Source organism: Vombatus ursinus, unplaced genomic scaffold, assembly GCF_900497805.2.
Source record: "Vombatus ursinus unplaced genomic scaffold, bare-nosed wombat genome assembly UNPS02005659.1, whole genome shotgun sequence".
Taxonomy (NCBI): domain Eukaryota; kingdom Metazoa; phylum Chordata; class Mammalia; order Diprotodontia; family Vombatidae; genus Vombatus; species Vombatus ursinus.
Window position 1 is genome coordinate 1,551,397 of NW_020945437.1, and position 15,897 is coordinate 1,567,293.

General features: G+C 39.6%; 1 protein-coding gene across 6 annotated transcripts in view; it reads left to right on the plus strand.

Annotated features, from left to right (window-relative positions):
* The window catches only part of RCBTB2 (RCC1 and BTB domain containing protein 2), a 57,138-nt gene that overhangs the window by 23,639 nt on the left and 17,602 nt on the right, over nt 1–15,897 (plus strand). For all 6 annotated transcript variants that reach the window (XM_027848125.1, XM_027848129.1, XM_027848126.1 and 3 more), the window contains 6 exons: nt 643–801; nt 1,497–1,647; nt 4,574–4,740; nt 5,539–5,697; nt 6,351–6,458; nt 11,690–11,832. In XM_027848125.1, the coding sequence (XP_027703926.1) occupies nt 643–801; nt 1,497–1,647; nt 4,574–4,740; nt 5,539–5,697; nt 6,351–6,458; nt 11,690–11,832 (887 nt within the window). The remainder of the gene's footprint in view (nt 1–642; nt 802–1,496; nt 1,648–4,573; nt 4,741–5,538; nt 5,698–6,350; nt 6,459–11,689; nt 11,833–15,897) is intronic.

The window sequence follows — 15,897 nt, forward strand, 5'->3', positions numbered from 1 at the left end:
GTTCATCCATTAACCAGAAGAAAACAAAAGCTCTGAGCTTTCTAATAGAAGGTCACACAAAACTTGTTGCTAGGTTGGAGCTTTGAATGACTTTCCTGGAATTGTCTTCAGGCCCGCCTTTTTCCCAGCTCTTATTTTGGTTATGACCTTTCCCCTTCTCTTTGGTTTTACTATAAGGCACCAGCTCATATGCAGGCAGTAGCCAGGACAGCGGAATTCTTCTGCTTTGTTTGTATTCAGAGCCAGCCTGGTGAGCAGAGCTATGTTTAAAGCCTTTTCAACATTTAAACTCATGGCTAAATATTTTGCTCCTTAATACCCGGCCTCAAATGATCTACATATGTCTCTACAAAAGTTAGGAGACTTACAAGTTTAATTCTATCTAAAAGACTTGAAGCTTTGTTACTTTACAGGCAGTTGGAGTAGTTTTGTTTTTAGGGATCATTCCTTCTATGTGAGAAATTAAAATCACCCCGGTTCATTAAAATCATTAAAAAGGTTGTTCCTCCTTAAAAGCAGTATTATCTTCACTGCTACAGGAGCCACTGTGAAGTCACTTAAACAGTGTTATAAAGTTGAAAGGGCAGAGAAAACCAGCTTCCCCATAAATACTCTTCATATTTTCTTGCTTTTTCCTCTCAGGTAGCAGAGGATGGGTTTTTATCTGCACTGAAGATGCTAGATGTGGGAAAGTGGCCCATTTTTGCCCTTTGCTCACCAGATGAACTGAAGTTAATTCGTCAGGCCTGTGTCTTTGGCAGTGCTGGCAATGAAGTTTTGTATTCTACAGAAAACGATGAGGTAATCTGCAGAACAAACCCGCCGCTATCCATGTTTTCAGTCATTAGTCTTTATATTGTAATTAATTGACTGATGTATCTTTTTTCGGTGATCTCCAGACCCTTGAGAGATAAGGAATTAAGGTAAAATGAGCAAGGGTGAGTGGGAGGGCAGGGGAAGATTATGGGTAGAGTGCTGGGCCTGGAGTCAGGAAGACTTATCTTTCTGAGTTCAAATCTGGCCTCTGATACCTAGTAGCCATATGATCCTGGACAAGTCATTTAACCCTGTTTGCCTCAGTTTCCTCACCTGTAAAATGAGCTGGAGAAGAAAATGGCAAGCCACTTCAATGTCTTTGCCCAAACCAGGGTCATGAAGAGTTGGACACAACTGAAAAAATGGCTAAACAACAACAAATGTAATACAGTCTTTATCTTCCTTTGTGAGGTCTTGCTCATGCTTTGACATAGGATCGTTATAGCAGCTTAGATTTAGAAGTGGATTGGAATTTGGAAGTCATCTAGTCCAACCCCATTTTTCAGATGAGAAAACCAAGGCCCAGTGACTTGAACAAGGTTACACAGGCAGCAATTGACAGAGCGTAGAGTTGGACCCCTGATGCTCTGATTCTAGCTACATTTTGCTTCTCCGTGTTACTTAATTTATGCATCTTTCACCAAGTGACTCCATGAAGCTGAGAGTTTACTTTCCCACAGGTTTTTGTGCTTGGCACCAATTGCAGTGGCTGCTTGGGAACGGGTGATATCCTGCATTCCATTGAACCCCGTCGAGTTGATCACTTATGCGGCAAAAAAATAGCCTGCCTGAGCTATGGAAGTGGTCCTCATGTCGTCATTGCAACGGACGGTAATGTAGGAATACAAATACCACCCTTGAATCCTGGCTCCATTCCTTGTTCATTAACACAAGCTTAGATTCCGCCCCTCTGGTGAGTGAGCACCATGTCATTGTCGAGACCCTGTGATGTGCCCGCTATAATTCTGAATATATTGCTTGACCAGAAACTGTGCAGTAGGTGTTGAACAGAACATTTGCAGTCTCATGCAGATGTTGGCCCTGCCTCCATTGAGCTGTGGAGCTCCTGTGATGACAGAGGGGCTCATGTGAATGTAGTTGAGCTTTGAGAGTGCATTGGGGCAGTTTGGTTTGCAAAGATAATTTCTGTTTTGCTGAGTAGAGGCCTCTTAAAATACAGTTCATTCCTTTTTCAAATGGCATTAATTAACTCTGACTTTATTGGAGAAGCTCTAGAACTCTTTATACAATCTTACACAAATGGGCTGCTAGCCTCAGAGTCTTAGAAGGACTGACAAAATCTCTGTTTTATTTCCCTAAATTTGCGAAAGAACAGTCAGATTACGTAAGTCAGCCCTTTAAGAGGATTGCATCATATGTGGCAGGCATGACAAAATTGACCCAGATCAGATGTTTTAGAGTTTTAACCAGTTCTTTTTTTTCAAAATGTAGTTGCCATAAAAAATGCACTTATGACAACAAATATTATTACTAGTAATGTGGCATATTGTTTTTTAAAATAAGTTTTATAGATGCCTTTTCTTTTTAACAGCACAGTCATTTTTAGATATTTATGTCTCCCAAGCCACCTGCAATGAGGTGTTCCTTGTAACAAAGAAAAATAGTTAAGCAAAACCAACAAACAAAGTATGTCTAAGAGTTTATGCAATAGTCTGCACCCATAATCCCTCATTTCTCTCCTGAAAAGAGGGAAGTATTTCTTTATCTCTTCTCTGGGGGCAGGATGGGTCATTACAAGAACTTAGAAGGGATGCAAAGTAAAGCAATGAACATGATTAAAAATGAGAAAACCATATAGGAGAGAGATGAAGGAATATAGACTGTAAGCTCCTTCAGGGCAGGGATAGTTTAACTTTTGTCTTTGTTATCCCCAGCACTTAGCATGTTGCCTTGTATGTTTTAAATGCCTAATAAATGTTTGCTGAATTGAATTGAATTGAGTGTAAGAGTTATTTAAGCTAGAAGAATTGGGGCCAGTGGGAAAGCAATAGATATTAAATTTTGAATATGATTCTAAACGATTAGTTGTGTTTTCCGTTTCCATTAAGTATAACTCAAGAAAGACCAGGCTTAATTTGCGGTGGCGAGTGGGAGGGAAGGCAATTGAAATTACTCATATATACAGCGTCATGAATATAAGGGTTATTCAAAGTATTATCAAATTAGGCTCTGAAGTTTCATTCTCTGAATATTATTAAGAATAAAGTTGACAGTCATCTCATAGAACTGAAAAGGACCCCAACATTTTACAGCTAAGGTAATGGAGGCCCAGAGAGTGGGAGTTACTGAGCCAGGTCTAGAACTCACCAGGGTCAGTGCCATTACCTCCATGCTGCCTCTCCTTTGGTTGAAGCCCCGTCAAGAAGTGAGAAAGGGAGACAAAATAGTGTCAGTGTAAAAATTGGTCTTTAGAGTTAACAGGGCTTCTATTTAACTCCAAGAATATGGTTTACAGTAGGAAATAATCCTTTGCCTCTTCCCTGAGGAATATTTTTAAGTGAGTCATGTAGTCTAGTAAACACCTTGGTTTTTAAAAAAGAAAAGAACTTTTTAACATACCCTTAAACCATTTAATTTTCAAACTAAAGTCCAAACTCTGAACAATGTCAGAATTAGCCAGATAATCTTCGTATTATCCATGTAAGACCTGTCTTGGGAAAATAAATCAGCATTCTAAGTACTACGGCAATACCATTAAAAACCAGGAATTATTAGCACTCTAAGAATGTGAATAAAGCCTCCCTCTGCCTATCAAGCCCCCTTCTTTACATTCTTCACAAGATAGATTTCTATAAAGGGAGTGTGGTATACTGAAAATAGCACCAGACTCAGAAGACCAAGGTTCTAGTCTCACTTCCTGTCTGACACTAAACAGTTCATTTAATCTGTCTGGGCTTTGGTTTCCTGATCACAAAACGCGTGGACCACATTAATTACTCTCTGAGGCCCATCCCAGTTGTAAAAGGCTTTGAACAAAATAATCTCAGGAAAGCTGGTTTGATGTTACCTCATGCTTTCTGTCAGATGGTAGGGATTACTTCAACACTGAATAAATATGCAAAGAAATTGATCCTCAGTTTCCTTATGTACAACACGTGTTATCTTCTTCAGAGTGCTGTTATAAGGAAAATGATTTATAAACTATAAAGTATTAGTTCAATGTGATATTATTATTATTTTTTCTGATAATACTTGCCCAGTATTGACATTGGTATAGTTTGGAGTTTAGCATAACATATTGCTCCTTACTTAGAGGCAGTGTGGCACTAGAAGGCTGGCATTTGAGTCAAGAAGATCTGGATTCAGGTATTGCCTCTGACATATCCAAACTGTGAGATCATTTAACTTCTCAGTGCCCTAGGCAACTTTCTAAGACTATATAACATAGAAGTGTTGTATTGAGAGTTCCCCACTCTGATGAAATCATAGGTCTGAACCTCCTCCCTCCTTACAACAACGACAGAATAAAATCACTATTTATTAGAAATCAGTCCTCCAGTTTTTAGGGCTTCCTATCAGCTTTGTGCTTGGAAGAGTAATCTTGTTGTCCAGGCATGGAAACTAAAGTTTTGACTTTTCAAATACTTTCTTTGCAGGATGGGTTTGGTGGTTGAAGCTGGGAAAGTTGATTAATATTCCAATTCAGCTTCATTTATTAAATCATTATGATACATAGTTGCTTATAATGAAGATAATTCTCATAGAAATTCTTTATCTTGCTCTTTTTTATTTTCAGAAGGAGAAGTGTATACCTGGGGCCATAATGCTTATAACCAGTTGGGCAATGGGACAACTAATCATGGTTTAGTACCTACCCACATCTCTACCAATTTAGGAAACAGGAAAGTCATTGAAGTGGCCTGTGGATCTCACCATTCTTTGGTGCTGACATCTGATGGTGAGGTAAGAGTGCTCGACATAAATATATATTCTGTTCTCTCTCTGTAGGAAGAAGATTAGAGAGATTCTTATGACCATCCCCCCAAAAAATGGGTCAGATGGTTGGAGTAACTATTTGGGGATCTAAAAGTTGACACTTAAGTCTCCTAAACTTGCTTACACCCCCCTCCCCCATTGTGACTTGATCTTCTCCTCCTCCTTATTTATTTATTAATATTCCTCAGGCTTGAATTCTACCTTTATCAATAAGGTACCTATATACTATATATGATACTACCTATAACATTTTGAGACTTCTCTGACATTGTTTTTATATTGTGACAGTGAAGTACAAAAACCACCAGGGGTGAGTGTCTTTTACTGAAATATAAGAAAAAAGGTTTTGGCCAAATGTGGCATTCTCTTATATTTTACAAAAAATATTTTCTTAAGTGGAAAATATTTATCCAATGTTTTTAAAATAATCACACATATACACACAGACACACATGTGAGAAGCAGGCATTGTGGCACCGTGTGTATGTTAATTTAAAAACACTTGCCATCAGATATCAGCACCAAAGAATGGTGAGACCCCACAGGCCACTTCAATGGCTTTCTTGTTTGTGACCCTTGTCAGTCATTTATCCTGTCCTTGCCTCAGTTTCCTCATCTGTAAAAGATCTACCTCATGGAGTTGCTGTGATCCTAAGAGGACTATAAAAGTGTGTCATTACTGTTAATAGCAGGGGTTTCATTGTTCAATCGAGATGATTCTTGAGTTAATGTGGATTAAGAGATTCCTGCTTTCTTCTCTAACAGGTATTTGCCTGGGGTTACAATAACTCTGGACAGGTTGGGTCTGGCTCCACAGCCAACCAACCCATTCCTCGAAAAGTGACTGGCTGCTTACAGAACAAAATCGTTACAAACATAGCTTGTGGCCAGTTTTGCTCAATGGCCGTGGTGGAGAGCGGCGAGGTAAGTAGAAGGCTTCCACTAGGAATGTTGGACATTGTGGTAGTTTGAGACTTGTTTTTACAAGGCAAATTCTCATGTCCTGCATCAGTGCCTCCAGCAAACAATATGGTTCTTATCATCTGGGGCTGTGGTTGTTGTTTCCTATAGAAATTTGCATCTAAATCCTCCAGCCCTTCGTCACCTGGCCCTTTTGTCTTTTTACCCTTTACTCTCCCTCCCATGCTGAATACACTCTGTGCTCCAGTAACATTGGCCTCTGCGCTGTTCTTCACACAAGTCACTCTCATCCCTTGATTCTGGGCATTATCTCTGGCTCTCTCCCATGCCGGAATTCTCTACCTCCCCATCGCTGCCTCCTGGTTTCCTTGACTTCATTCAAGTCTCAGCTAAAATCCCACCTTGTACAAAAAGCCTTTTCTGGGCCCCTTTTAATGTTAATGCTAGTGCTTTCGCTCTGAGAATATCTCCAGTTTATTGTGTATATATTATGTTTGTACATAGTTGTTTGCCTGTTATCTCCTCCTTTAGATTGTTAGCTTCTTAAGGGCAGAGACCATTTTTGCTTGTATTTGTATCCCCAGTACTTAGTACAGTACCTTGCCTATAGTAGGCACTTAATAAATGCTTATTGACTTTTTTTGGTCTCTTTCAAGGTTTATGTCTGGGGATACAATGGAAATGGGCAGCTTGGACTGGGCAGCAGTGGCAATCAGCCAACGCCCTGTAGAATAGCGGCTTTACAAGGCATTCGGGTGCACAAGGTATGTTCACTGGCTCATATTCTTCAGTCTTCTGCACAATGAAGAAACAATATGTAGCCAGTACGGTTTTAATAGCATGATTGTGATTGAGTGTCAGAGGTCATCTCAATGAAAAATAAATATGCCCTTTCACCATTCCATCCCTCTCCTTTTTCCCCAAACACTGTCCTCTCCGTTAAGTCTAGCTATCCTTCAGCAAATGTATACTTTTGTATCCAGGGAGTTCAGTACCTTGTTCTCTGTATTTCTGTTCATCTCAACCCCTGCCCTCATGTTTAAGGACTTCATTCAGTATGGAGTCTGACTTGCCAGGCCAACAGCCACTTCAGCTCCAAAGATCTCTATCTTTGGGGCAGCTAGGTGAAGCAATGGATAGAGCACCAGCCTTGGAGTCAGGAGGACCCCGAGTTCAAATCCGACCTCAGACACATAACACTCACCAGCTGTGCGACTCTGGGCAAGTGACTCAACCCCAATTGCCTTACCAAAAAAAAAAAAAGATCTCTTTCTTCACCCCACCTTAACCACACACAGGAATTACCACAGTAACCTTCCTCTCAGCATCCCTGGGCTGTTGAGCTCTGAACGTCCTGTCTTTAATCATGACCTCCTCTCCATCCATTCTTCCTCTGCCCTGCTCCTCCAGTCCTATTCTTTGTCCTTATGGTGACCCTGAGGCCTTCTGGCACACCCTGCCCTCCCAGTTCATCACTGCTGATATTTCCTGCTTTCACAGTTTTATCGTGAGTAGTTCATCTCTCCCCTGTCCTCTACCTTGAATCTCTTTTCTCTCTTGTCCTGTTGCCACTCACATTTTGCCAGACTCCGACTTCAGATTTTCATTTACCTCTCCTCCTTTGCTGGGAAGATCATACAACTCTGAAGTCTAGGACAAATTTGTTTTCTGTTCTTAATTGGGTCCTTACTGCTGCACAACAGTCCTTTTATTCTTCCTGCGCTCTTTCCTTTTCCCCTCCCCCTACTGAATCCCCTTTCCCCTTCCTCCTTCCCCTTAGGAGCATTGAACAGCAGGAGCTGGAACAGAAGCTTTCTTCCAGTGAGCTTAATTCATTCAGTCAGGAACCACTGGCTGGAGCCTTCTTGCTAAATGACTGCTTCTGCTGTCTGTTTCTGTATGCACCTCTAACAAAGCTGTTTGTTTGAACCCCTGCTGAGTCTTCTTCTCTTGCCAGATTCTCTAGTCTCTTAGCTGTTCAGGACATTACCATCCTTCCAGTCACCGAAGTGTAAACATCGGAGTGATCCTTAATACGATATTTGTATCCTTGAGATAGCCTATGTAAAGTTCCATATTCCTATCCTCTTTCCCTCCCCTCCTCCCTCTATAGTGTAAAGAAATTGTTAGCACCATTCCTGCCACATAGTAGGCACTTAATGAATGCTTATTTTCTTTCCTTCCCCCCAACCCCCTCATTCTCCTTTCACCCACATACCTAATCAGCTGCCTAATCTGCACAATTCTACCTCAACATTTACCACATCCTCTTTCCACTCATGTGACTGCTCTTCTAGTTCAGGCCTTATCATCTCTTAACAGGATCAGCACAGTAGCCTTCTAACTGGTCTCTCTATTTGCTATTTCTTGTCTCCCTCATAGAGCTGTCCAGTGAGTATTTCTAATGCACAGCTTGGACCATCAGTCGTCTGCTCAAAAACTCCAGTGGCTTCCTATTACCTTTAGCCCAAAATACAAACTCACCAGCCTAACATTTGAAAACACTCTCTAGGTTGCCTTCCTTCTACTTTTCTAGACTGATTTTACATTTCTTCTTTACATAGTAATTTACACAGTGTTCCAGCCAGATTGGAATATCAGCTATCCCAGGGGTAACTCCGCTCTTCATCTTCCATCTCTGTGCCTTTGCACAGGCAGTTCCTTATACCTGGAATGTGTTTCCTTTATACCACTGCTTTTGAGAATCCCTAACTTCCTTTAAGCATCAGCTCAGGTACCACCTCCTCCATGAAGTCCTTCCTTAATCCCTACCCTGTACCTCTTGCCCCCCTAATTTGGTAATATTTTCTACTCTATCAAATTATCTTTTATCTATGTATGTGAATCCCAGTAGAATGTAAGCTCTTTGAGCTTAGGTACCATCTTGGTTTTTCTTTATATCCATGGCAACTAGCATATTAATTTGCATATTTTTTTTTTTCAGTTCAGACTTGTGATTTCATCAGTGTGGTGAGCTAACTGGGAAACTTCCTCCACAGGTGCAAATGGACAACTGATTTGTAACTTAGAGAGTTACAAACTTAGTCTTAGAGAGTCATTGGGGATATTGAGAGTTTAAGTGGTTTGCCATGATCACACAGCTAGCTGAATATCAGAAGCAGGACTTGAACCTAAGTCTTACTGGCTATAGGGCTGACCTGCTATTTAATGTGTTTTCCATTAATTTTAGCAGTTTCTTGCTTCATAATATCTCTTAACTAGACTCGCATCCATGTTAGCTAGATGTAAAATTGGGGCAGCATTCTTTTTTTCTTTCTTTCTTTAAAAATTTTTTGACATTTATTTTTATTTTATTTTTTCTCAATTACATGTAAGCAAAATTTTTTTTAACATTTTTAAAAATTTTGAGTTGTATATTCTTCTCTTCCCCTTTCTCCCTTCCCCCATCCTTGAGAAGGCAACCACTTTGATGTAGATTATACATGTGTAGTCATGCAAAACAATTCCATTTTAGTCACGCTGCAAAAGAAAACACAGACCAAAAAACAATAATAATGAAAGTTAAAAAAAGTATGCTTCAATCTGCATTCAGACTCCATCATATCTTTCTCTGGAGGTGGATAGCATTTTTCATCATAAGTCCTTCAGAATTGTCTTGGTTCATTGTATTGCTGAAAATAGCTAAGTCATTTACAGTTGATCATTGTGCAATATTGCAGTTACTGTGTACAGTGTTCTCCCGGTTCTGCTCACTTCATTTTGTATCAGTTCATATTAGTCTTCCCACATTTTTCTGAAACCATCCTGCTCATCATTTCTCATGGTACAACAGTATTCCACCACAATCGTATACTGCAACTTGTTTAGCCATTCCCTAATTGATGGGCATCTCTTCAATTTCCAATTCTTTGTCACCACAAAAAGAGCTGCAATAAATATTTTTGTACCTGTAGGCCCTTTTCCTTTTTCTTTAATGTCTTTGAGATGCAGACTTGGTAGTGGTATTACAAAGGATATGCACAGTTTTATAATCCTTTGAGCATAGTTCCAAATTGCTCTCCATAATGGTTGGATCAATTCACAGCTCTACCAACAGAACATTAGTGTCCCAATTTTCCCACATCCCCTCAAATATTTGTTATTTTCTTTTTTTGTCATGTGAGTTAATCTGATGTGTTTGAGGAGGTACCTCAAAGTTGTTTTAATTTTTATTTCTCTGATTAATAGTTATTTAGAGTAATTTTTTCACATGACTATAGATAGCTTTGATTTCTTCTTCTGAAAACTGCCTTTTTGACCATTTGTAAATTGGGGAGTGACTTGTATTCTTATAATTTGATTCATTTCTCAGTATATTTGAGAAATGAGTCCTCTATCAGAGAAACTTGCTATAAAAATTTACCCCCACTTTTCTGCTTTCTATATAATTTTGGTTGTACTGGTTTTGTTTGTGCAAAAGCTTTTTAACTTGATGTACTCAAAATTATCCATTTTATATCCTGTAGTGCTCTCTATCTCTTGTTTGGTCATAAATTATTTTCTTATCCATAAATCTGACTGGCAGAATATTCCATGCTCCCCTAATTTGCTTATGATATCACCCTTTGTGACTAAATTACATATCTACTTTGACCTTATCTTGGAATATAGTGTGAGATATTGATTTCTACCTAGTTTCTTCCAAACTGCTTTCCAGTTTTCCTAGCAGTTTTTGTCAAATAATGATTTCTTGTCCCCACATCTTCGAGGGGTGTGTCAAACGCTGGATTACTATAGTCATTTACAATTAGGTAATGTGTACCTAATCTAGTCCACTGATTGGGCACCATTCTTTTCAAAAAGATTTCTGCCATTGCCTTTGTAAGCTACAGGGTTGGACAAGACAGTTCTCTTCTTCCCTTGTGCATGAGAAGGAATGAGTTAATTTTCAAATACCTGCCAGGCTGCTCTCCCTAAGAGGTTATCCCAGTGTTTCCCATAGAGCCAGTGTCCTCCCCAAGTAGTTTTTTTGCAGTGGTTCCAAAAGGTTTTGACCAGTCAAGTCATCTTTTCCATATACAACATTACCTATCAGTCTTGTACAGAGTAGACACTTAATTAGTAAGTGTTGGTTGAACTGAATTGCATATTGGGAATCTCTCTACATGTATAGGAACACAAAAATTATCTTTTTATAAATGAGTAAGATGGGAAAATTGGGAAAATCAAATTGATTCTATTTTATTATTGATTTCATTCTGTATCACTGCCGATATTTTTATAACTGCCTAAGTCATGTTTCATTTGGCTTAGAGTTATTTTTGGAAAGTCAGCTTTCCTGTAAATTACTTATTGTCTCTGAGTTAAGTTTAGAAGTTCAGTTCTCTTGCTGATCACTGTTCTATTCTTGCCTCAAGGAAATCTGTTATCCTTCAGGGATGCAGGTGGATGCCAGGGAGTCTGGTCTGGTGTCCAAAGTCCACTGTTGCTAAAATGACCTTGCAAGTAGACTCAAATGATGAACATTTTTTAGCAACTGGATGGAAGGAGAGGTTGTTGCTAGCCCCTCATTCCTAATTTCCAGCCAGTCATATTGTTCTTCATACCTGGGATGCTTCAGACTGTGTAACCAATCATACTGCTTTCCCCATCTGTGATGCTTCCTTTTATTCTGGAGGCTACTCCTTTTGTCTATAAAAGAGAGCTTTTGCCCTCAGTTGGGGTTCTTGCCTTTCTGAGGTGGCTGAGACCCTGTTTATTGGCTAATTGACACTTTGTCAATAAATTGATAGTGCTTGGAACTTTGTGCCTCTGTTTTCCTTGATTTCAATCTTAACAGATGCAAATTAAATAGCTAAAGAATTTAAATGACCTTATTGCTTTTTCCTTTGACTTTGGAATTGACACTGGAGGGTTGGGCCCTAGAAAGTTATGTTTAACTGCCTGGGTGTGTTACCACTTTCTTTTTTTATTTTTGATTTTTAATTCACCCCAAGATGGTATGTTTATTTCTGTCAATTTACAGGCATGAATGGATTTGTTTCTCTCTTTGCAGATTGTCTGTGGCTATGCACATACATTAGTATTAACAGATGAAGGTCACCTGTATGCATGGGGAGCCAACTCTTATGGCCAGTTGGGTACTGGCAATAAAAGTAACCAGTCATACCCTACTCCAGTCTCTGTGGAAAAGGACAGGTAATACTTGCATTTTCAAGAAATAAATGCAGCTTCCGTGAGTAAGGAGTGGATGTGGCAGAGAAGTACGAGGAATTTATCTTTTTTATTATTATATTCATGCCTTTTGGGGGGTTTGAGTGGGTAATGAACTCTGGATTTGTGACTGTCAATATAAGGAACTCCCAGCATGAAAACTCCCTTTACTGATGTAGATCTGTAGTTCATCTTTAACTTATGGTCTTAGAGCACTGAGAGACTAATTGCCTTTGGACATGGAGGCAGCCAGTATAAAAGTATGGAGACAGGAGTTGAAGGGTTATGGGTGAAGAACATCAAGACCAGTATGATTGGATGGTGGAGTACATGGAGTTTTGCAAAGGTAGAATGAGAGTGGTTTGTACCAAACAAAGGAGTTTATATTTTATCCTTGAGATAATAGGGAATTGCTGGAATTTGTTGAGTCAGAGAATTGTTGTGGTGTGGGAGTGGGGGGGGGTAGGGAATGGGGTTAGGGAGTTGACATGTTGAGACCTGCACTTCAGGAAAATCACTTTGACAACTGTGTGGAGCATAATTTGAAGCGAGGAGAGAGCTGGGGGAAGCAACCATCTTAGAAGACTATTGTCCAGTCAAGAGGTAATAAAAGCCTGAATTAGTGTGGTGTCTGTATGAGTAGAGAACAGAGGTTTGTATATAAGATATATTGTGGAGGTAGAAACCACAAGATTTGGAAACTGATTGGATATATGAGGTGAGTAAGAGTGAGGAGTTGAGATTAAATCCCAGGAACCTGGGCTACTGAAGTGATGGTGGTACCCTCAAGGGAAATTGAAAAGTTCAGAAAAGGATAGGTTTTAAAGAAAAGATAGTAAGTTCATTTTTGGATGTGTTATGTAAGCATTTAGCAATTTCCTATTGTGACAGTTTCCTATGGATGGCAATTAAGATTGATGGTGAAAACATACAATTTGTTTTGAGGAACAGTGACCATTAGCAAACACTTTGTAGGAAAGCAATTTAATTCAGCCATTGAAGGCACCAGGGAAGATTCAGAGTTTAGCTAAAACAAAGTCTTTGATCTGATCATGCAGCTTGCATTCTTAATAAAGGTCATGTATCTTGATATGGACAAGATATATATCTGGTAAGAGGCAGAGCTGAGATTAGAACTTCATTCTTTTTTTTTTTAACATATCTTTTCAATGAACAAGAAACTGTTTTTCTCTTCCCTCCCAACTCTTCCCTTTCCATCAGAAAAAAGAAAAAAAAAACTTTTGTAACAAGTATGCACAGTCAAAACTAATTCCTGCATTAGCCACGTTCAAAAAGCATGTATCTCAATTTACACCCTGGGTCTTTACTTTTCTGTCAGGAAATAAGTAGCATGTATCCCAAGGAGTCCTCTAGAATCATGATCAGTCACTGTGTTGATTATAGTTCTTAAGTGTTTCAGAGTCATTGGTCTTTACAATGTTATTTTATTGTATAAATTGTTCTGGTTCTGCTCACTTTGCTCTACATCAGTTCATATAAGTCTTACCAGGTTTCTCAGAAACTGCCCCCTTTATCATTTCTTACAGCCCCAAATAGTATTTCTTTACATTTATGTGCCGTAATTTGTTCGGCCATTCCCTAATCATCGGATACCCCTTAGTTTCCAGTTCCTTGCCACCACAAAAAAAGAACTGTCATAAATATTTTTTGTAGATACAAGTCCAGCTTCATTGGTCTGGGGTGGGCCATTATGTCCTCATGCCTGGACTATGCAGTATTCAGTTGGTCGGTCTCCTTGTCCCAAGTCTCTCCCCACTCTAGTCCATCGTCTGTTCTGCTGTCAAAGTGATCTTCCTAAAATTCAGGACTGACCACATCACCCTCCCACTCAGTGACCTCCATTGACTCCCTGTTACCTCAAAGATCAAATATAAAATCCTCTGGCTTTTAAAGCCCTTTATCACCTGGCTCCTTCAAACCTTTCCAGTGTTCTTACACTTTATTCTCCTCCACATTCTCTACAATCCAGTGACATTGGCCTCCTTGCAATCCTTCAAACTCAATCCATCTTTTGACTGAGTATTTTCATAGGGTTCATGGCTAACCTCCATACCTAGAACACTTTATCTCCTTATTTCTGCCTCCTAGTTTCTCTGGCTTACCTAGTTTCTCTTACTTCAAGTCTCAACTAAAGTCCTACATTTTTCAAGAACCCTTTCCTAGTCCTTCTTCATCTTAATGCCTTCTCTCTAAAATTACCTCCAAGTTGTCCTGTGGATATTTCCTATTTATATAGTTGTTTGCATTTTGTTCAGCTGTCTTTGTCCCCCTCCGCCCTCTCCTCCTGTTAGAGGGTGACCTCCTTGAGAGCACGAATTCTGGTTTTTGCCTTTTTTTGTATCCCTGGCACTTAGCACAGTGCCTGGCATTGTAGCCACTTAATAAATGGTATTTGACTGACTTATGCTCTGTTGTTCTTTTCAATACACCGTACTTACTCTGAGAAGCAGTTAGTTAAACATTTTGTTAGGCTTGTTACACATAGGAAGTATCCTAAGTTAGCTGTTAGCTTTACTGATAAAAGCCTGGAAAAATCCTTCCTTCAGAATTTGCCTCTTTGTTACATCAGTGGCGTTCGGCCACGGCACCTAATCACACTGAGGCACAGAAGTTCTCTCATAATTCTCTCCAATTTATTCTCATAACAACCACCCCTGTTAGTAAAGCTCAAGTCTCAAAAATGATTTCCTGTGTGGAGCAAGGAAGACCAAATTAAGACTAATCAGTGTTGCTTGGGCGGGGGAAGAGGTGGTTTAGTCCCTTTTACACAGTCTACCTCCTTTCATAGGATGGGCCCCATCTCTATAATTTCTATCTTCATACAGCCTCTTCTCTCCTCTTATGTCTAGGCCCTAGTCACCCTTTGCCTGAACATTGCAACTGCCTTCCAACTAGTTCCCCTACCTCACGTCTCTCCCCACTTGAGTCCATCCTCCACTCAGCTGCCAAAATGATTTTCCTAAGGTAAAATTCTGGCCATATCACTCCCCTACTCAATAAATTCCAGTGGTTCCCTATTACTTTAAGGATCAAATATGAACTCCTTTGTCTGGTATTTAATGTCCTTTCCAACTTGACTCAACCTGACCTTTCTAGTCTTCTCATATTTTACTGCTTTCTGTATTCCATCTGTACTGTATTACTTACTATTCTCCTAAGATGACACTCCATCTCCCATCTCTCTGCCTTTGTATTGGCTGTCCCTCATTCCTGGAATGCTTTCCCTTCTCACCTCCATCTCTTGGCTTCCATAGATCCCTTCAAGACTCAGCTCAAATGCCACCTTCAACAAGAGACCTTTCCTAGTATCCTCAGCTCTCCAAGCTCAACTAGATTGGTTCTTGAATGAGAGATATATTTGTCCCTGGAACTTTTCTTAAGGCCTTTCTACTTTGGTAGGACCTTCAAGAACATGACTTCTGCTGGGATAGCCTGCAAGAGCCCAAGAACTCTACATGATATAGGATAGAACTTTTACAGTGGCATGCTATTTGGTACCAGTACCTCAGTTCAAATAATGGCACTGCCACTTTATCTCTCAGGGTCTCAGTTTTCTTATCTATAAAGTAAGCGGGTTGGATAAGATGACTCTGAATGACCAACTTCCAACTCTAAATTTATGATCCCATGATTATGCTGTTTGCAAAACATTTTGGCCCACCTTGATCACTTGATAAATACTCAAGAAAATTTAAAAGGCCTTGTTCATAGAACACAGAATTTTAGACTTGACAAGGACCTCTATGGCTATCTATTCCAACCCATATTTGAAAAGGAATCTCATGACATACTTGGCTAGGGGTCATCCAACCTAAGCATTGGTGTATACACTATAGCTTTCTAAACCCCAGCCCTCTGACCCCACATATGTTATCTCCTTAAAGGCAGAGACCATTACAGTTTCTTTGGATCCCTCGTACCTAGCACAGTGTCTTGAATATAGAAGGCAATTAATAAATGATTGTTGAATCGAATTATTAATGCAGGGGTTTAAGAAGATTAACATGGCAGCATTGGATGGGATGGATT